Raw genomic sequence first — 19,590 nt, 5'->3', positions numbered from 1 at the left:
AGTTCGGCGTATGTTTTCTTCCCCACACATGAATTATCATATATTCATATGATTTGCTATATAATATCTTGATATGTGGATTCTCTATTCTCAATCCGTTTGAATATTACACCTTATTCTACCTGCTAGATTATGCCCTCCAATTTTTACAACCTAGCATCTGATATCCAACAAAAAATTCCTTGACCTACTTAGTTACCTTATTAGCCATTAATAATACAAGTCGGTACCGTTCTTGAACAAGGTTCTAAAGCAAAAATGGTAAAACAGGCATTTTTTCTGTTATATGAGAGTGAAATGGGAAAAGTTGAGAACTGAGTGCTGATATCATGGAATGACTAATATGAGTAATCATGGATCCACATTATAACAGTAAATATATTAGGAAAAAAAACACGAAACTAGACGCTCTTAAGCAATAGGTTTTCAGTTAAACTCAAGATAAAAAAGGATAACAAATACATACTCAGTCTTGCTCGCGTAATTTGCAGCAGCCACCGCCTTCTTTTGTCTTGGCCCTTGAATCAGGCTACCTTAACTCCACTGAATCCTTTGACAGTAACAATGAGCGAGCAGGATCAACGTTGACAGAGATAAAATATTCATCTACAGCATCTCCATTAAGCTAAAGACAGTCAGAAAGATTCAGAAAAAAATGAAAATAAGAAAGTTTCAATTCCATTAGAATGGATAGGGGAAAGAAAAGTCTATCATCACATTTTTTATCCTTCTGACAGGAATTCGACAAATAAGTATAGAAAACAAGGCATCATTTTCCTTTTGCTTTAAGACTCCTGTTGAGAATCCTTTCCATATGAATATAAATTGGGCCCAAAATTCCCCTCAATTTTGAGGTGCTCAGCGTTAACAGAAAAATTCTGAGTGGTAAATCAATACTATACAAATAAAAGAACTTTGGTTACATCATTAGGAACCATTCTGAGATACGATTGCGATTGCTCAGGTAGAAAATTTCCTGTTTGGACATTTGTGCTCCAGCCTGGGTAAAAGACCTTCAATTTAACTGTCATACCTTAGATATGTAGACAAGTAACACTCTAAGCCTCAATTGCGGTGTATGGAGCAGCTAAATGATAGCCGTTGCATCCGACTACTGTCCCTTCACACCCCATTCTTTTAGGTGGGTGTCATCAAATTCACGTGAGATTAGGCACATTGCGGTGGGTGTCGGCAAATTCTCGAATGATACGCTTCAGAGTTCTACCCCCTCTGCCTTGCATATGCCCGTGATTATTTATTCCTCCATCTCGGGTCCTACTCTCAAGGTAATCTGAAGCTGCATTGGCGAGTGCCTTCAGCCACATGGGTACTAGAGTCTCTGCTTCACCCTGCTTCAGATACTCAGCTGGCAACGCCCGAACCTGATATCGATCGCCAAGGAGTCAAATATTAATAAACAAAGCAAAGAATAGAAAGCATTTTTAAAAAATCAAAATCACTTCCCCGTCAATGGAATAAAAGTATAAATTAAGAGAAATATTTTGAAATGTAGAAAACATTTTAATTCATCGTATGGATAAAGAGACACCGTAGAGTGCAGCCACCCATGTAAAGATTCCCAGGAAAGCACTGAATTCCAGGTGGTCCTCTCACTTAAGCTGCAAATTGCTGCTAGTTGTTGTAATATTGTTGCAGACTTGTGAACCTGCTTAAAACAGAGGCAGAACAGCTAGTATTCCTTAGTTAGAGACAAACAAGGGGCAAATTGAAACTTCTAGGTTTTCCATAAAAGCATAAGGAAACACACACACCCTCGACATTGCCGGGACCCCAAGTAAAGCGTATACTATACTAGATACGAGTCCCTCGCCACTACGTGATATGACCTGAATAGTCACTGAGCCGAGTGACCCTTCAGTCATACATGACATCGATTCCAGCACTGAGGTTAGACCGACCTCTAAGAAACCTGCAAGGTTCCCTGTTACATCAATCAATTGAACAAGAACTATAATTCACAAGAAGAAAGTGATATGCTATAATTGACCATGCTTACATGACATGTATGACATCGCTGCTAGTGCTGCTCCACGGTGCATTGCAGTGCAGCATATAGCTGCCTTTTGGAATGAAACCTCGAGCAGAGAACCAGATGCAGCCAGCACTTCCTGATAGTTTATCACTAGTCAGCTTCACTTAGCTCTATAAAGAAGTTCATCCAAAAAAATTTGAACAACGAGACTTTAACAAAATCGCATATATCATATTAAAATATAGTGAAACCACTTGGACGAAAAAGTAAAGTGAAACCTTGGGACAACCACGAACAAAAGTAGATGTGAAATTAGTGTAAGCCTCAACAAGATCTGGTTCTTGATCGCATATATAGGAAGAATTAAGAGCCGTAATTGAAGCTGCAGATGAAAATCTGTCAAATGTGCTGATAAACAGAGATCCATATTCTTCCCTGTGACCGAATTCTTCAATGACGACAGCAGCTGATACGCAAATCAACGTATTTCACAAATAAAGATATGGATAATAAGTGAAGTAAATATAAGTTCGCTTATCAACAAAACAAACAAAAACTCTACAAAATAGAGGGAGTATCCATCGACACTCCATGTGAGGCTGCTCTGATGTAAAACAGCTGATCCCTGGCAAAATTTAGGGTAGGTATTCTAATGAAACTCCCAAACCAGAGGTACAACATCTGGTAAAGGGTTAAGAACTTACCCGTTCTGACATAGCAGTCATGGCTTTGAAAAGAGAGAAAGTTTGTAGATAAACAATCCAGTACTTTAGACAATAACATTAAGAAGTGTTGACCTGCAAATGAACACGGATACGCAACAATCTGAAGACATTGTAGTCTAAAGACCATGAAACGATGCTGGAATTTAAAAAACAGCTATACCTGAAGAGTGAATGGCTTGTGAAAGAGCCCGGCACGCTGCTGCAGATAAACTAGCACTTTCCATGTGCAAGGACGTAAGTAGTTTCTCCAGAATGGGCCAAAAAACACCCAGTAGAGCTAGAATTGTATCATCATCGGCTGGAACAGTTGACGAAGAGATTGAGAGATGACTGAACACAGTTCCCATCCTGAAACCAACGAATCATTTATAGGGTAGTTAGAGGATACAGAGATTCCAGGCATGAGAGTCCCCAGTAAATATTACAAACAGGAAGAGAAAAGGCCTTGCATATTAAGGAGTGTTCTTTTTAGGCAAAGAGATTATTTTTTGAGTTTATTGCATTCCCGGACACTCTTCACTACTATCTGTAACATATGTCAGAGATAATAACTTGAGTAAGTGGTGACAAACATTAGACTAACAATAGTAAACCAGAAAACAGAAGTTTTTATTTTAGGTCACGAGAAGTTTTTATTTCAGGTCAACGAGAACTTAATAGCGATTAACCATCTCAAAGAATCTACAAAGCATCCATTTTCAGTAAGTACATGAAAGTTTGAGAAAAGTTACTGCTTTAAAAACCTTAAAGAACTACTGGTATCCAAATTATCGCAAATGAAGTTGCACTACTTTGTTGCAATAGCAATGGAGTGACAAATAAAATCCAGGCCAGGGTTATTAACATTACCCAAATTAATATATATATAAACATCCAGGTTTACAGCATCAAGAACAAACCTGTAAAGTCCCCTTGCAGCAGAGCTCAAGGCTTGTGTATAACTTGCAGGGTTTTGTCTTAGTGAATGCCCACTCTCTTCTTCAATCTAGAGGAACAAAATACCCGGTAACGCACAGATACAATTGATATATATAGTACAGAAGAAACTCTAAAAAGGTCAACAACTTACAAGTTTCCCAATAGCTCCATAACAAGAAGAAAGCAGCCTTGCTAAGGAGTTGTTCTTTAGCTGCTTATCAGGAATTGTGCCAATTATCAGAGTTATCGCACTAACCACTTCTTCCTCCTCTTCCAAAGGTAAGTGCCGCTCTTCTAATCCCTAAAGCAACCAATGAATATTTCAGATAGATTTTACAGACAAAAGAATAGCATGCATGTCCTCTAAAGAATCAAAAACAATTGGACAATGTATCTTCACAGTCAACTAGCAATTTATAATTAAGACATCCCCTTCCTACTTTTAGTTACATGAAGCTCAGCTACATGTTAAAACTTACAAAGGTTTAGTTGCGGTAGACAAATTTACCTCTCCAATCCAGATCAGAATTTCCAAGTCCGAAGGTTCATGAATCACTGAAGATGCGTCTTCGCAAAGTTTACGCAAGGCTGACGCACAAGCATTTGATGTCGCCAGTTCTCTAATTCCTGCAGCAAAAAATAATCTGAAAGTAGCTAATTAGCTCAAAAGGAAGTGGGATCCAGATGCAGTGATGCTACATCATGATTTCGCCAGAAAGGAAAATATACTGGATTGCATGTTGGAACAAAAAATAGGAAGAGTCCCTCACAGTAAATGTCTAGTCGATGTTTGTACACCAGAGATCCACTTGGAGTAGGAACCAACAACATCGGCTACTGTTCTGTAAACCTAGAAGCTCAAATCAAAAATAGGATTCTGTAAGTAGACTAGTACAAGTTGAAGCCAATGATAACATGAACAATCATCATAGTAATTAAATATTTAAAACGTACAAGGCACAGGAACCCGTCAAGCCCATCAGATGCTCTATTTGACAAGATCGTTACTAACTGCAGTATCACAGAGAAATCGAATGGTTGGCCGTCTTGAAGAATTAGTTCTGCAACCTGAAGTATGTACAAGGAGACACAATCATCAACATCCAGTCTCATTTGCTTTTGACTATTTTACAAATTTTTAAAGTTTCCAATTTGCACATAAACTAATAGCTAAAGGATGATAAAATGAGTGGCGATGCATGTAATACTTGTAGGAGATGAGAAACTATTACCCTAGATCGTGCATCAGGGTTTGCATGAACTACTATTGAAATAAAGTATTGAACAGAGATTTTTAGTGAGTAGCAGAAAAGGAAGTTTTCAAATCATGATAGGCAGTCTATCATGATCATAGTAAGATTCAACGCCACATCATACCACATACAAGATGTTACAAGCAAGCACTAGGTTCACCTTATGAAACATAAGAATCTAATTATGACAAACAAAAGCAATTACTTTTACTAGGAGATCTCACCACATTAAGTACGAACATTTTGGTTTCCACTTCCTTCCAAGGTATTTGTACATCTGAAGATGCCCAGCCTCCAGAGAAAATCTATGATAAGATTAAAACAGTAACTAAAAAGAAATAATAGCACTAATAGTTTCATAAATAAAATGCATAGCAGCAACTCAAGAACCACTAGAAAGCCTTTAGCAGATAAACAAGCTCCAATATAATATTTTGCAGCTTGAGAATATTGTGTTTTGGTCCTCCAGTAATACGAGTGGACAGAATTTGCAATATTTACAAAACAACTGGTGCCAAATACAAACAAATTGAATCACGTAGATTGAGTATGTTCATCAAATTCAAATCCTTACCTTTTGCACAAAAGTACCAGATCCTAAAAGCTGACAAATATCCACAAAAAGCTCAGACAGATCCATCCTAAACTGTGCAAGGCCATCAGGCAAGTCAAGAGTTCCACTCTCACCACTGAATGTAGAATCATCCACCTGGCATTAGAAGTAGTATTTTAAGTAGTTTCTGAAAAAAGTATGTTTGCCTTGATCAAGATAATATGACAAAATCAATCATGTAGAGAGGAAAAGCTCTCGGAAAGGACATCTTCCGAGCTAGCAAAAGTAAAAACTCAAAGAACTGTGTGTGTGTGTGTGTGTGGGTGGGGGTGGGGGTGGGTGGGTGGGGGTGGGGGGGGGGGGGGGGGGTGGGGGGGGTGGGGGTGGGGCTTATAGACTATGATAGGAATATGGATAAACTCAAGATGAACTTCCAATAAATCTGAGTTCTAGGGTAGAGACATAAAAGGCATTCATAATAAATAATCAAAAACTGCCTATGCTCAAGCACATGGAGCTCCTTATATGGAGTATACAACTTCCTAAACATAACAAATAGCCAACTAAATTTCCTGAGCTAATAAAACTCTAAGATGGATATTTTAGATGCTTACAGATATCTCTAAGATTCAACTAGATAATACAAATGAAAATACCCAATTTATTTGGATATGTAAATTATAATTAACTAAAAACCAATAATAAATAAAAAATCTCATTTTCCATATTTTATCCTGCATTACATCAGATAGCTCTGTATAGAATTCGCATTTCACAGATGACAATATTGTCCATTTCAATGTATAAAAGTCTTTGAACACAGCTGAAAGAGTTCAAGAGTAACCTGAGCACGCAATAAAAGGGCATCAAGTAATGCTGAGAATACTGGAAAGAACATCTCTTCCACCTTTTTCCTACTGCTCAACTTATCCATGTCCAGGCCAAGAGCATAGCTTGCTAGACAGCACCTGGATAGTTGCGAAACAGGTGCAGGTTTTACGGTCTTATGAGTTAATGGAGTCACAAACTTTTAAACAGCAAAAAAAAAAAAAAAAAAAAAAAAAAAAAAAAAAAAAAAAGAAAAAAAAAATGAATGAGAATAGCTTGAGGAAAACAAAAACCAACCAAAATTGCAATGTTGAGTCTGCAATATCCCAATCTTCACCTGGAAAAGCTACACAACTGCCATGTGTAGCATATGAATTAGAAAGTACACTACTGATATCAACTTGTTACACAGTACAACCGAGAACAATTAGTTGTTTTTTCAATGTAAGTATTAAGATTATTGTACAACCTCAAAAGGGCATCTGCCAACACAAGTGCTTCTGTACTTGCTTCTACAATCAAAGCCGGAGCCTAATATTCAGCATCCGACGGAATGAAATCAGTCAAAAAATCAAAACATCAACAATGCTATCAATTTGGAATGTAAGCCATATCGAGAATATTATGACTAATTAGATTCACCGAATCATGTCACTCATTTACATGAAACAGTATAAACCATGTAAGAACCTTGAACTCTGCTGAGGAGATTCGTTACTTACTGCCTGCCCAATCTCCGACATCAAGCATGCGAGACCACCAATTACTTTCTCATCTCCACTAGCAAGGGCTGGTAGGAGCAATACTTCTCTAAGAAAAGGTACTCTGAAGAGCAAAACCTGAGGTAATCCCTATAATAAAGAAAAGGAAAGATATTACAAATCAAATCCAGGAAAATATTCTTCCATAACCATGAGGTGCTTAACCACATACATACCTCGTATCGGCTTACGAGCTCAATTAGTACTTCGATGGCCAGGTCAAACGAAGAGAATACCTACACATGATATAGACAAATAGACTGGAGGCATGACTAAAGTTTCTAAAAATATGCTATTTTAGTAGAAAAAACAAGCGGTGAAAAACAAACCTGCAGAGAGTTGAAGACAAAGTTAAGAAGTGGATGTGTTGGTAAGGATGACGGTGGAACCTCAGAGAAGCACCCAGCTCGAACCTGCAACTCAGTGAGACTACTATCATGATCGATAACAGCAAATGAGATACAAAAAAAAAAGAAGGTAAATGTTGAACTCAAGATACTGAAACTTATACAAATTATAGTCTGCATACAGAAGATACTGGACACAAAAGAATTTAGTAATGGTCAACCAATTTAATCATCTTGTGTAGCCTCAAGAAGTACCAATTGAAAGTGTTGAGAACACAATTCCAAGATAGAAGACATAAATAAAGATAAATAAATGAAGTGAAATAGTCTTACCCAACTAAGCAAGCATCTCAAAATTTTCCTATTCCTGTCTTGAAGTTGATTGTTATCACCAAGCCTTTGCTCAGATTGATGCCTAAGGAACTCAAGAACAGTAGGAGTACGTGCAAGTAGCTGTTTAAGACATGTAGAATAATATCAATTTTTCTATACAGACTTTAAAAATGATTTGTAAAGACGACAAAATCTATTATCAGAATCACCTCTTGACCATACTGAAATCTAAGCGAGGAAGAGATATTAGAATCAGTATTCTGATCATCAATAACTTCTTCAGGCAAAACAGTAAGCATCTCCAAGACAGCAACATTACCATTTTCTTGGTTCTCTAAAGTCTGTAAACTCGAGAAAAGTTGTTCAATAGGTTTCTTATGTTGTACAGAACGTAGTACAAGTGCAGAGAGCGCAAGACAGATTTGTGTCAAGAGCTGAGGAGGTCCGTAACTAAATTTCTTAGCAGCGATGATCAGAGCATTTAGTAAAGCATCTTTATCCCCAGCTTGTAAATAACATCCTTCAGTTTGGATCTGAAGTACGAATAACATGTAAATTCACACATTCATTCATAGACAGATAGAAAGAAAAAGAAATTATGACCTAATTTATGATAATCGGAGGAGAACTGAAGTACCTTTCGTTTGAGAATCTGAGCAGCGAAGAAATCGAGTTCGAAATTATCTTGAAGGAGGAAATTGGGATTTGGAGGAGAAGTAAGAATAGAAGTGGAGACATCCCAAGCAGAAGGAGTTTGTTGGAAATGAACTAACCATTGATTAGCAGCAACTCTATTACATGATTGGGAATCATGGTTTAATACTGACACTGCTTCTGCTACTTTCATACGGATTTCATCCATTATTTTTCTCAACAAATCACTACACAAGTCATCGAATGATTGGAGCCGGGAAGATTTTGGATGACCAACTTAACTCACTCGACAACAACAAATCTCCCTCTCCCTCTCCCTCTCCCTCTCCCTCTCTCGTCTCTAATCTCTTTACTCTTTTTGCTTGCGGCTCTTCTGGGCTCATCTTCGGCTAGTGTCCGTGTCTCTCCCAAAATCAAGCCCATTACATCCTGTTTTTCTTTTTATTCTTTAAAGAGTCCTGATGTGAGTGTTGATGGTGGTTTTTAGTTTAGGGCGAAACTGTAAAAGTCTGCCTACCTGACCCGACATCAGAAGTAGTAGATCTTGATATTCCGCAAGGAATTTAAAGAATATGTCAAAATATGATGAGTGCTTATGCCTCTCTTCATATTGCATTGAAACTCAAGCTCCTAGATGAATTGTTCACTAGTATAGAGCCTAATGAGTATTTAAAGCTCCTAGGTGCATAATTCACTAATGCATGGCCTGCGGAGTATTTTTCCTATGCCATGTTCCCCAGCTGAACTCTTAATAATGACATGACAATACAATCAATGTTCGCTCGCAGCGGAGTAACATGAATTTTCCGAAGTCTCAGGATTAAGATGTGCATGGAGGTACTCAATCAGAAGCGCGCAAGTTGCGCCGCCCTTTGAGATAGAAATTAGTGATTTTGTGTCAGCACGCAAAATTCACTAGAAATTGATTAATTTTGTGTCAGCACGTAAAATTCAATTTTTCTAACTTAATCTTATCAATTTGCAAAAATTAGGTGTCTGCGGTCTGCGCAATATCTCGATCCCTATTGGTCGAGACTAAACCTAGGAAAACTAGAAAATTAATCATGGAACTAATAGGACCAAATCCTACCAGAAACGTTAAAAGACAAAACCGTGACTAGAAGCCGTAGCAGAAAGGGCTTGGCCGGCCAATTTTCCCTAACTTGAGCCTCCTTTGGTCGACCTTCCTTCTTCAATTATGTTGTTCGTGGGCTCATCTTTCCCATTATCCAATCAAATCGCTCCAAAGACGCAACCTACACTTTTAATTAAAAATGGCCGTCAGCCCGTCTTTGGGTTTGACTAATCATGTCTCTTCAACTTGGTCGGACGATATCCAAAAGTTCACCAAAGATTGGATGAGCAGCTGGGAGTATTTGATAAATAATTTGAGTATGAGATACATGCCAAAAGTTTCCCATCATCCAATCAAATCGCTCCAAAGACGCAACCTACACTTTTAATTAAAAATGGCCGTCAGCCCGTCTTTGGCTTTGACTAATCATGTCTCTTCAACTTGGTCGGACGATATCCAAAAGTTCACCAAAGATTGGATGAGCAGCTGGGAGTATTTGATAAATAATTTAAGTATGAGATACATGCCAAAAGTTTCGTATGGATGTCTAGTATAAGATACTAAAAAATCACATCAATTGGATTAATGAGTTAAAAGATACAACTTAGAAAGCGAGCTAGGTCATGGCTGAAAACTGACATAATTTCTCCTGAGTTTTTACTATCGGTTGTTTGATGAGTGCTAAAAAGTGCATATTTCTATATATTTTTCTTGGCATTTAACTCATCTTTTGTGCATTAATTCTACATTTTATCCCATATTCTGTGTTTTCGTTGTTTTCAAGAATAAATACTTTTCTTAATTAATTTTGCATTTTTAGGTACTAAATAAAGCCTGGTTATCTCACGGAGCGAAAAGAGCAAAGGAACGGCAAAGACTCCCGCTAGGAGGAAGCGAAGAATGATGTTTGCAAGAGCCGGATCAACTAGAAGCGGGCTTGAAGAGGAAGAATTGTTCTTAAAGAAGATATGGGCTTGGCATACCCAAGACCCAAAACCCTTACCCAAATCCATTTCCATTATCCATACCCATTTCCATGAGAGCCGTCAGATTGGATCCATCTCATCATCCAACGGTCACCTCATCATTGTGCATCAAACTCCGAAGCTCCTGTCAAACACTATAGTACCTAACTCCATCTGAAGCCGTCAGTTTTGTTGTATCTCATCGTCTAAGGGTCGCTCCTATCGCGTCGTTGGATCATTCCATCACCTTTTCATCCTACGCTTTCGCTTTGCTGAGCATCAACCTTTGATACACCCGCCTCACACCCTAGCATCGGAAACCTACACCCTCAACCAAATGAACCCTAATCCCATTTCCATCGATCTCTTCCCCTCTCTTCTTCCCAAATTCTCTTCAAAACTCTCTTCTCGTCTGCAACACCACCACCTCCACTGTCTCCTCTGCCTCTCTTCCATCTCCATACCCCGACACCACCACATCACCTCCATCAGCTCAGTCCTTCCCCCAAAACCCATCCCTCTACTAGCCTAGACATTTTACAAAACTCGCACCTCTTTCTCTGAACCCTAGGGTGTGGGATTTGTAAAACATCTCGAGCTAGTATTTCAGAGACGACAAGAGCAGCAGCATTAGCAAAGGAGGAGAAGTACGAGCATGGGTCGAAGCAGAAATCACAGTGGGTGAGTTGAATTGAAAATTCCCAAAATCAAAATTAGGGTTTCAAAATTTAGGGTTTCTAAATTTTGGGGGAAAACATTGTACTATAAATTGAGAACATTGGGTGTATGTAAAACTTATGCCTGGGATAGCCAGAGCTTCACCCAAGAGGACTGGACTAGCCAGTTCCTCAGCTGTGTTATCTTCAGTTCATGTTTTGTTTGAATGCAATGTTGTTTCAATTGTAATTTCCATGTTCTAAGCTCATAACTAGGGTGATGAGGAAACCCTTTGAGCCATTGCTAAGTTTCATTCGGTTATAAACATAATTCTTGTTGTGCTTGAAATGTTTAGGATAGTCTTAATCAAAGCACTTTACATTTTGCTCTCACAGTGCATATCATGTATGCATTGTAGTTAGAACACCACCATGTGATTGTGCTACAGCTCATGCTTAATTGTCTGTTATGAATCCTCTGACTAGTTGTACTCTAAATCAGAAAATTAGTACTTAGGATGAATACTTTAGTTGTGATTAGAACATCCTTTAGGTTGTTAAAACACCTAAGTGGCTTCTCTGCGGGTAGTTGCAGTGTGAGAGCCCCAACTACTACAAGGTTTAGAATTATCTTAGTGCCTTTAGCCTCCTTTCTAACCCAACCCTTTGATGAGCAGCAAGCATAGAACCTCCACTGCCATCTAGTTAGTCAGTTGAGCCAAGAAGCTCACTGATAACTATACAAGGGACAAGATTTATGTGGAACTAGGATAACTTAGTCCAGGTGAAATGGTGGAATCTAATCCCTAGTCTTCACCCAAAATCCCTATTTCCTTTACTGTTTCTTGTTTTTATTTGATTCCCTTTACTTCTTTGCTGTCACTTCACTGCCTTAGGCTCATTGCCTTTGTTTCATTAGCTCACTGCCACTGCTACACTTAGAGATCTAGCTTAGCTAGGAAACCTTCAATCACACACACCTAGTCTCTGTGATTCGACCCTGACTTGCACACATCTACTACAACAGACCCTGTGCACTTGCAGGTATAACAAGTAGGCTTCTTTCTTGCTCATATTTTACACTCTTAAAAGCCTACCAAGTTTTTGGCGCCGCTGCCGGGGGCTGGTGCTGTGTTGAAGTTGTTTTCTTGCTTACATTTCTGCATCATAACTTGCATATTCATCTTTGCATTGCATTCCTGCATGAGCATTTAGTGTAACTTAACTGTTTTGTATTGCATCAGCATATTGCATCTTAGTGTAACTTGCATCAGCATCTTGCATATTGCATCTTGGTTTGCATATCATTGCTGTTATCCCTCATTGTTTCTTTGCTCCACCCATTTGCTTCAAAGAGACTGATCATCTCTTTTTGAGCCAACAGGTGTTGCTGCTGCTGCTGCTTCCTGTTGCTGCTGCCAGCCTCTGCTGCTGCCAAGACTGCTGCTGTTGCTGCTCCCTGCTGCTGAGTTCCTGGTCCTGCTGCTGTGCCTCAGCTGTTGCTGCTGTCCAAAGGCAAGCTGTTGCTACCTCCTGCTGGAGCTGCTGTTGCTGTGATCCAAAGCCCAACTGGGCTTTTGCAACCAAACTGAACAGCTGGGCTGTGCTTCAAAGGTAAGTCTAAACCCATTAAGAGAACCCAAACTGTGGGCTTCCATTTTTCTTGTGGGCCTGTAATATTAAACCCAATGTTTGGGCTTATATTTTCTGTTGGGTTTGTAATTAATTAGCTGTGGGCTTGACCCAACAACATTTGTAAAACGTTTTCAAAAGCCCAAGTGGGCCTTGTCCTTCAACAAACTGAGAGCCCAACAGCCAAAAACCCAGTTGGGCCTCACACTTCAGTCACTGAAAACCCAGAACCCAGCTGAACTCATCTGGGCTTCGTTAGTTTCTGGTCTTGCTGAAGTCGTTAGTGGGCCGTGTACCCAAATTCTAGGCCAAGAGTTGGGCTCTGTTTCACAACAATTTTTCCAAAACCCAACAGTGGGCTTGGCCTTTTATCCCATAAAACCAAAGTTTTCAAACCCAATAAACCAAAGTGTTTTCTTTTCCCATTAAGTCCAAATTTTCTAAAACCCATTAAAAACCAAATTTCTTTTTCAAACCCGACAAAACCAAATGTTACCCATTAAAAACCAAATTTTGGGCTTTGTAACATAGTTACTTAGCTTTTGAGCCCAATCATGTCTAGATCTTGGTCTACAGTTGGGGAATACAACAAATCCCTTAGAGAACTTGCGTATGGACATACTTCACATCATGAGCCTCCCATAGACCATGATGCCAATAGTTATAGGAATTATTATGGACATTTTCAAAGTCCCGAGCTTCAATGCATGAACCCTACTGACTATTCGCACATGCATCGTTCGCCACAACGTGAAAATGAACATTTTTCTAATGCCTCACTCACACAATCATCTCTTGTGGATCAATTAGAAGCTCGAATTGCAGCTTTAGAAATGCAATCACATGAGGAATCTGTCACATCTAATTTTCTTAGGCAACCTGAAATCTATGCATGTCCATCATGTGGTAGTTTAGACCACCATGTTGAGAATTGTCATATTTTGCATAATTTTAGGCAATCTAGAGAAAATCCAAGGTATGAAATGCCCATAAATTGTGAGGCTGGTAGTCATTGGGACCATAATCAAACCTTTGAGGGTTGCGATCAATCTTTTATAAACCCTAATGACCATGCACACATGTACCAATCACCACAATTTGAACATGAAGAATTTTGTACTCCCATGAATTTAGACTCCACCATAGAAGCTCTCAGTGAGCTAAACTTTGATAGATCTACATCACGAATTCAGGCGAAGTTAGATCAGATTTTGCTTCACCTACAAAAGGAGGAAATTCATGAGGAAATGTATGTTGTCCCTAATGAAGTGTCTAGTCCCATTCATGTAAATGATGTTGAATATGAACCTAATTTAGAGGAACATGAATCGACTAATGACACCACCACTGTTAATGAGGACCAATATGCATGTTACCATAATGATGATTATGATGATATGTTAGAAGAACATGAAAATATTGTGGAACCTGTTGGTTCAATAACATATGGCTTCTCGCCCTCGACCTTCATGAATGTTGTTTTTTCTAATACTCATTGTAATTCATATGATTTTGATATTGACATGGGATTCGTACAATTATTCTGTGAAGATGAGCATGACATAGGAATAGTTTAATCTTCTGTAGACACTAATGTTATTATGCATGAAAATATATTTGATGTGTCTGATTCTCCACCTAGGTCACATTGTGATATTTCTCTTGATTTGCCGATGCATGAGAATAAATCTGTTGATGATGTTGATTCTGATTGTGGGCTTGCTAATTTATTTGATGAATGTGAGCATGTTGTGACACTTGTAGAAGACTTAGGAGATATTGATTTGATTAATAATGATGTGCCTATCGTCCTGCCTGAGTCACAATCTAATGGCCTTCCACCCAACCTAGATTTGGTTTGTACTGATATTGTCAAACCAACTTTTCTGAAAATTCCCAACCTAGGTTTGGAACTGTGTGCTTCCCAAGTCCTTTTGGACTATTTTGCATCTAAGTATAATATCTTTGAGGAGCCACAGTTGGAATTAGCATGTTTGCCCGTCCCTAGAAAAGTTCATTTCGAGTTAGACCTTGTGCATGATGAACCCCCAAAACTGCGAGATTTTGTATCCAAGATTTTATCTGTTGAAAAATCCAGGTTTGGGGGTATCTCATTTTGTTTCACAACTTCACTTGCATGCCTATCATATTATTATTGTGTGAAGCTGTTGAAATGTCTATACTTCGTCTTTTGGGTTGATCCTCAACTCTTTAGATTGTTAGTGTATGGTGAATTTTTTGTATATAATCCAGTAGATAAAAATTTTAAAAATCCTTTTGTATATATTTTGCTAATCCAATATGATCTCGGTTGAAATATGTTGGATTTTTGCCTTGAATAACGGAGTTCTAATCTTGCTTTCGCCGACATCCGGGTATTCTCTTTCCTTTTTCTTTGCTCAGCATGGTCCTATTCGTATGTTGTATTATAATTTTATTCACCTTTTGAAACATTGAGGACAATGTATAGTTTAGGTTTGGGGGTATAGAGTAGATACCACGATAACATGCTATTATTGAAAAAATTGAACTCATCCTTTTTTAAAAAAAAATCAAAAATCAAAATCAAAAATTGAAAAAACGATAAAAACATAAAAATGGAGCTCATTTACCTTGAAATGTTGACTCTTGTGCAAATATGTAATTATTAGGATTCTTAGTCTAGATATTTAGGCACACTGATTCTAGCACAATTCACATAGTGATAAGAAACTTGCACGCGCACGATCTACCAATACATGTATAGCCTCATCCTTGAGGTGTTCTATCGGAAGTTTTAGTTGCCAATCACTTTAGAATACTGAACGAAACTTGACTAGATTGTTCTTTGGTTGGTTGGGATAGAAGGTGGAGGTTACATTAAAAAGACAACCATCGAATTTAACTGGGTGCATCAAAAAGGGCTACCTCTTGCAAAGTGTCATGTAATTTTTTGTTTCTTTTTGTTATGTATCAAAAGAGCTACCATATGTAAAAATCAATTCCTTCTTCAAAAAAATAAATAAATAAATATCAGAAAAAAAAAATATCAGAAAAAAAATCAAAAATCAAGTATTTATCAATTCCATTCTCTCTTGTCCAAAAATAAAAGAGAGTAGTCAATGTAAATAAGAGTCATGTAAAGAGTCATCTTTTATTGTAATAAGCAAGGAAGGGTGTATGCCATTGATGTACAACGCGAGTAATTGTGAAATACCTCCAACTCATTCACAATTCTCGTAAAGTCCGGACAGCTAGCTAGATTTCGACCTTGGTTCTTAGCCTGAGAAACTATCTCTTGGTGATTAGTAGTCATAACATCCGATCTTTCTTTACACATGTGTAGATACACTTTACACTCTTATCACATGTCTTTATTTGTTATCAGTGCTAGGATTGTGCCTTAGATAGCTAGATTGACATCTCCATTTTGCTGCGAGCTTAAACTGTCTTGCACATGTCACATTTGATGGAATATGAGCTTATATTTTGTCCTAGAACTTTGTAGGTACGTTCTAAGCAAACCTTCACGAGACTTCACTCGTCCACTAGGTACACTTAGTGGTTTAAAAGGCTTATTGCATTCGCTAAATGCAATCGAGAGACCAGCGACAGTGGTATAGGTAGGATTTCCTTAGTTTTGTTTTACTTGAGGACAAGTAAAATTCAGGTTTGGGGGTATTTGATGAGTGCTAAAAAGTGCATATTTCTATATATTTTTCTTGGCATTTAACTCATCTTTTGTGCATTAATTCTACATTTTATCCCATATTCTGTGTTTTCGTTGTTTTCAAGAATAAATATTTTTCTTAATTAATTTTGCATTTTTAGGTACTAAATAAAGCCTGGTTATCTCACGGAGCGAAAAGAGCAAAGGAACGACAAAGACTCCCGCTAGGAGGAAGCGAAGAATGATGTTTGCAAGAGCCGGATCAACTAGAAGTGGGCTTGAAGAGGAAGAATTGTTCTTAAAGAAGATATGGGCTTGGCATACCCAAGACCCAAAACCCTTACCCAAATCCATTTCCATTATCCATACCCATTTCCATGAGAGCCGTCAGATTGGATCCATCTCATCATCCAACGGTCGCCTCATCATTGTGCATCAAACTCCGAAGCTCCTGTCAAACACTATAGTACCTAACTCCATCTGAAGCCGTCAGTTTTGTTGTATCTCATCATCCAACGGTCGCTCCTATCGCGCCGTTGGATCATTCCATCACCTTTTCATCCTACGCTTTCGCTTTGCTGAGCATCAACCTTTGATACACCCGCCTCACACCCTAGCATCAGAAACCTACACCCTCAACCAAACGAACCCTAGTCCCATTTCCATCAATCTCTTCCCCTCTCTTCTTCCCAAATTCTCTTCAAAACTCTCTTCTCGTCTGCAACACCACCACCTCCACTGTATCCTCTGCCTCTCTTCCATCTCCATACCCCGACACCACCACATCACCTCCATCAGCTCAGTCCTTCCCCCAAAACCCATCCCTCTACTAGCCTAGACATTTTACAAAACTCGCACCTCTTTCTCTGAACCCTAGGGTGTGGGATTTGTAAAACATCTCGAGCTAGTATTTCAGAGACGACAAGAGCAGCAGCATTAGCAGAGGAGGAGAAGTACGAGCGTGGGTCGAAGCAGAAATCACAGTGGGTGAGTTGAATTGAAAATTCCCAAAATCAAAATTAGGGTTTCAAAATTTAGGGTTTCTAAATTTTGGGGGAAAACATTGTACTATAAATTGAGAACATTGGGTGTATGTAAAACTTATGCCTGGGCTAGCCAGAGCTTCACCCAAGAGGACTGGACTAGCCAGTTCCTCAGCTGTGTTATCTTCAGTTCATGTTTTGTTTGAATGCAATGTTGTTTCAAGTGTAATTTCCATGTTCTAAGCTCATAACTAGGGTGATAAGGAAACCCTTTGAGCCATTGCTAAGTTTCATTCAGTTATAAACATAATTCTTGTTGTGCTTGAAATGTTTAGGATAGTCTTAATCAAAGCACTTTACATTTTGCTCTCACAGTGCATATCATGTATGCATTGTAGTTAGAACACCACCATGTGATTGTGCTACAGCTCATGCTTAATTGTCTGTTATGAATCCTCTGACTAGTTGTACTCTAAATCAGACAATTAGTACTTAGGATGAATACTTTAGTTGTGATTAGAACATCCTTTAGGTTGTTAAAACACCTAAGTGGCTTCTCTGCGGGTAGTTGCAGTGTGAGAGCCCCAACTACTACAAGGTTTAGAATTATCTTAGTGCCTTTAGCCTCCTTTCTAACCCAACCCTTTGATGAGCAGCAGGCATAGAACCTCCACTGCCATCTAGTTAGTCAGTTGAGCCAAGAAGCTCACTGATAACTATACAAGGGACAAGATTTATGTGGAACTAGGATAACTTAGTCTAGGTGAAATGGTGGAATCTAATCCCAAGTCTTCACCCAAAATCCCCCTTTCCTTTACTGTTTCTTGTTTTTATTTGATTCCCTTTACTTCTTTGCTGTCACTTCACTGCCTTAGGCTCATTGCCTTTGTTTCATTAGCTCACTGCCACTGCTACACTTAGAGATTTAGCTTATCTAGGAAACCTTCAATCACACACACCTAGTCTCTGTGGTTCGACCCTGACTTGCACACATCTACTAAAACAGACCCTGTGCACTTGCAGGTATAACAAGTAGGCTTCTTTCTTGCTCTTATTTTACACTCTTAAAAGCCTACCACTGTTTTCACCTCCTAATCGAGCTCAAAACCCAAATATTCCAGCATAAGAAGATAATAAATTCTTTTCTGATAAGAATGGAGGGGCGGATAATCAAAATCCGAGTTTGTATGAGAATTATACAACAGTTTTAGTGAGGGTCTCACATCTGAATTTTCTGATTAAGAAATTTCATGAATTAACACAAACTTCTACAGATCATCTCAGCTATCCAACTTGGCTAGCCAATTTAACTGGTTTAGATTTAATTTGTTCCAACCAATAGAATGTCAAAATGGTTATCATTCATCATTTTCCTATAGGGACCGACCACCACATATTTAATGTACATGGATAGCTCCTGGCAGCTGCTCACATATGACCGCCCGCCGCCTAGTTTGCGCGTGATTGGTCAAAATAATTAGGTCTTACAAGCAAGACCCACGCAACAACTTCCTACATATTTTCCACGAAAATACCATCTTCCCTCATAGTAAGACGTGGTTTTCAATATTTTTACACAATCCCCACTTCTTCATCACTCAACTACTTTCACTTCCTATGAGAACATGATGCGTTTAACTATGACTTGTAGGTTTTCAACCTATTTCAAACAACAACGGTTATCAACACAAGTATCCAGAAAATACCAAGAACTTATAGCTTACTGATATGTATTGATCTATGTACCTTGGTAGTTATTATTATAAAGGCTGAATTCAGAATAATAATAGACGAGAAACTTAGAAAACAAGAACACAAGTAGTATTTCGAAGAAAATATCTTCTCTAGATTATGAACAAGAAAACGATTACAATTCTCTCTTTGTTACGCTCACAATCTTCTATAAATAGTGGATTTACCTTAAACTGTTTGTTAAGCTTGCACAAGTATTGTCGCAAGCTTTTTCTAGGTTTTCTGTGCCTAATATATGTGTGTCCTTAGATGTTAGCCAAAGCCCTCTATTTATAGCCTTCATCGTACTCAGCCGACCAAGGACTTCTATTAGGAATAACTAAGAGTATTTCCTAAAAAAACACTCTTCCCTAACTAGGAATTCTGCCTAAACAAGGATTCTTGCCTAAAATAAGATTCTTCCCTCAACTTAGCTTGAGGTTAATTAAGTTCCCTAAAGGAGTACGGATACACCTGTATCATGGGTCCCCCTTTTGAGAACTTGAACTCCCGTGAGAGTTAAAAATCAAGGTT

General features: G+C 38.5%; 1 protein-coding gene across 1 annotated transcript; it reads right to left on the bottom strand.

Moving 5' to 3' along the window:
- Positions 1–753: 753 nt before the first annotated feature.
- Positions 754–8,675, bottom strand: LOC113281295 (transportin MOS14-like). The gene is made up of 23 exons (XM_026530005.1): positions 8,349–8,675; positions 7,921–8,244; positions 7,712–7,831; positions 7,361–7,444; positions 7,208–7,267; positions 6,993–7,121; positions 6,740–6,801; positions 6,568–6,624; positions 6,287–6,410; positions 5,464–5,598; positions 5,114–5,194; positions 4,591–4,704; positions 4,407–4,486; positions 4,145–4,280; positions 3,788–3,937; positions 3,618–3,703; positions 2,879–3,066; positions 2,698–2,790; positions 2,272–2,459; positions 2,018–2,129; positions 1,773–1,930; positions 1,550–1,666; positions 754–1,382 (listed from the first exon to the last, which is right to left on the bottom strand). Exons 1-23 carry the CDS (start codon positions 8,571–8,573, stop codon positions 1,158–1,160), a joined length of 3,048 nt encoding a protein of 1,015 aa, XP_026385790.1. The 5' UTR covers positions 8,574–8,675; the 3' UTR covers positions 754–1,157.
- Positions 8,676–19,590: the final 10,915 nt, after the last annotated feature.

This window comes from Papaver somniferum, chromosome 5 (genome assembly GCF_003573695.1).
Source record: "Papaver somniferum cultivar HN1 chromosome 5, ASM357369v1, whole genome shotgun sequence".
Taxonomy (NCBI): domain Eukaryota; kingdom Viridiplantae; phylum Streptophyta; class Magnoliopsida; order Ranunculales; family Papaveraceae; genus Papaver; species Papaver somniferum.
Note: the sequence above shows the minus strand (reverse complement) of the source record. Positions and strands in the feature narration are given on the sequence as shown.

Coding starts and splice junctions, on each gene's coding strand:
- LOC113281295 (XM_026530005.1), bottom strand. CDS start 8,573: ATGGATGAAATCCGTATGAAAGTAGCAGAAGCAGTGTCAGTATTAAAC. Junction 6,625..6,739: donor TTGGCAGATGCCCTTTTGAG/GTTGTACAATAA, acceptor TACACATGGCAG/TTGTGTAGCTTTTCCAGGTG. Junction 3,067..3,617: donor GCTGCAAGGGGACTTTACAG/GTTTGTTCTTGA, acceptor CGTTGGTTTCAG/GATGGGAACTGTGTTCAGTC.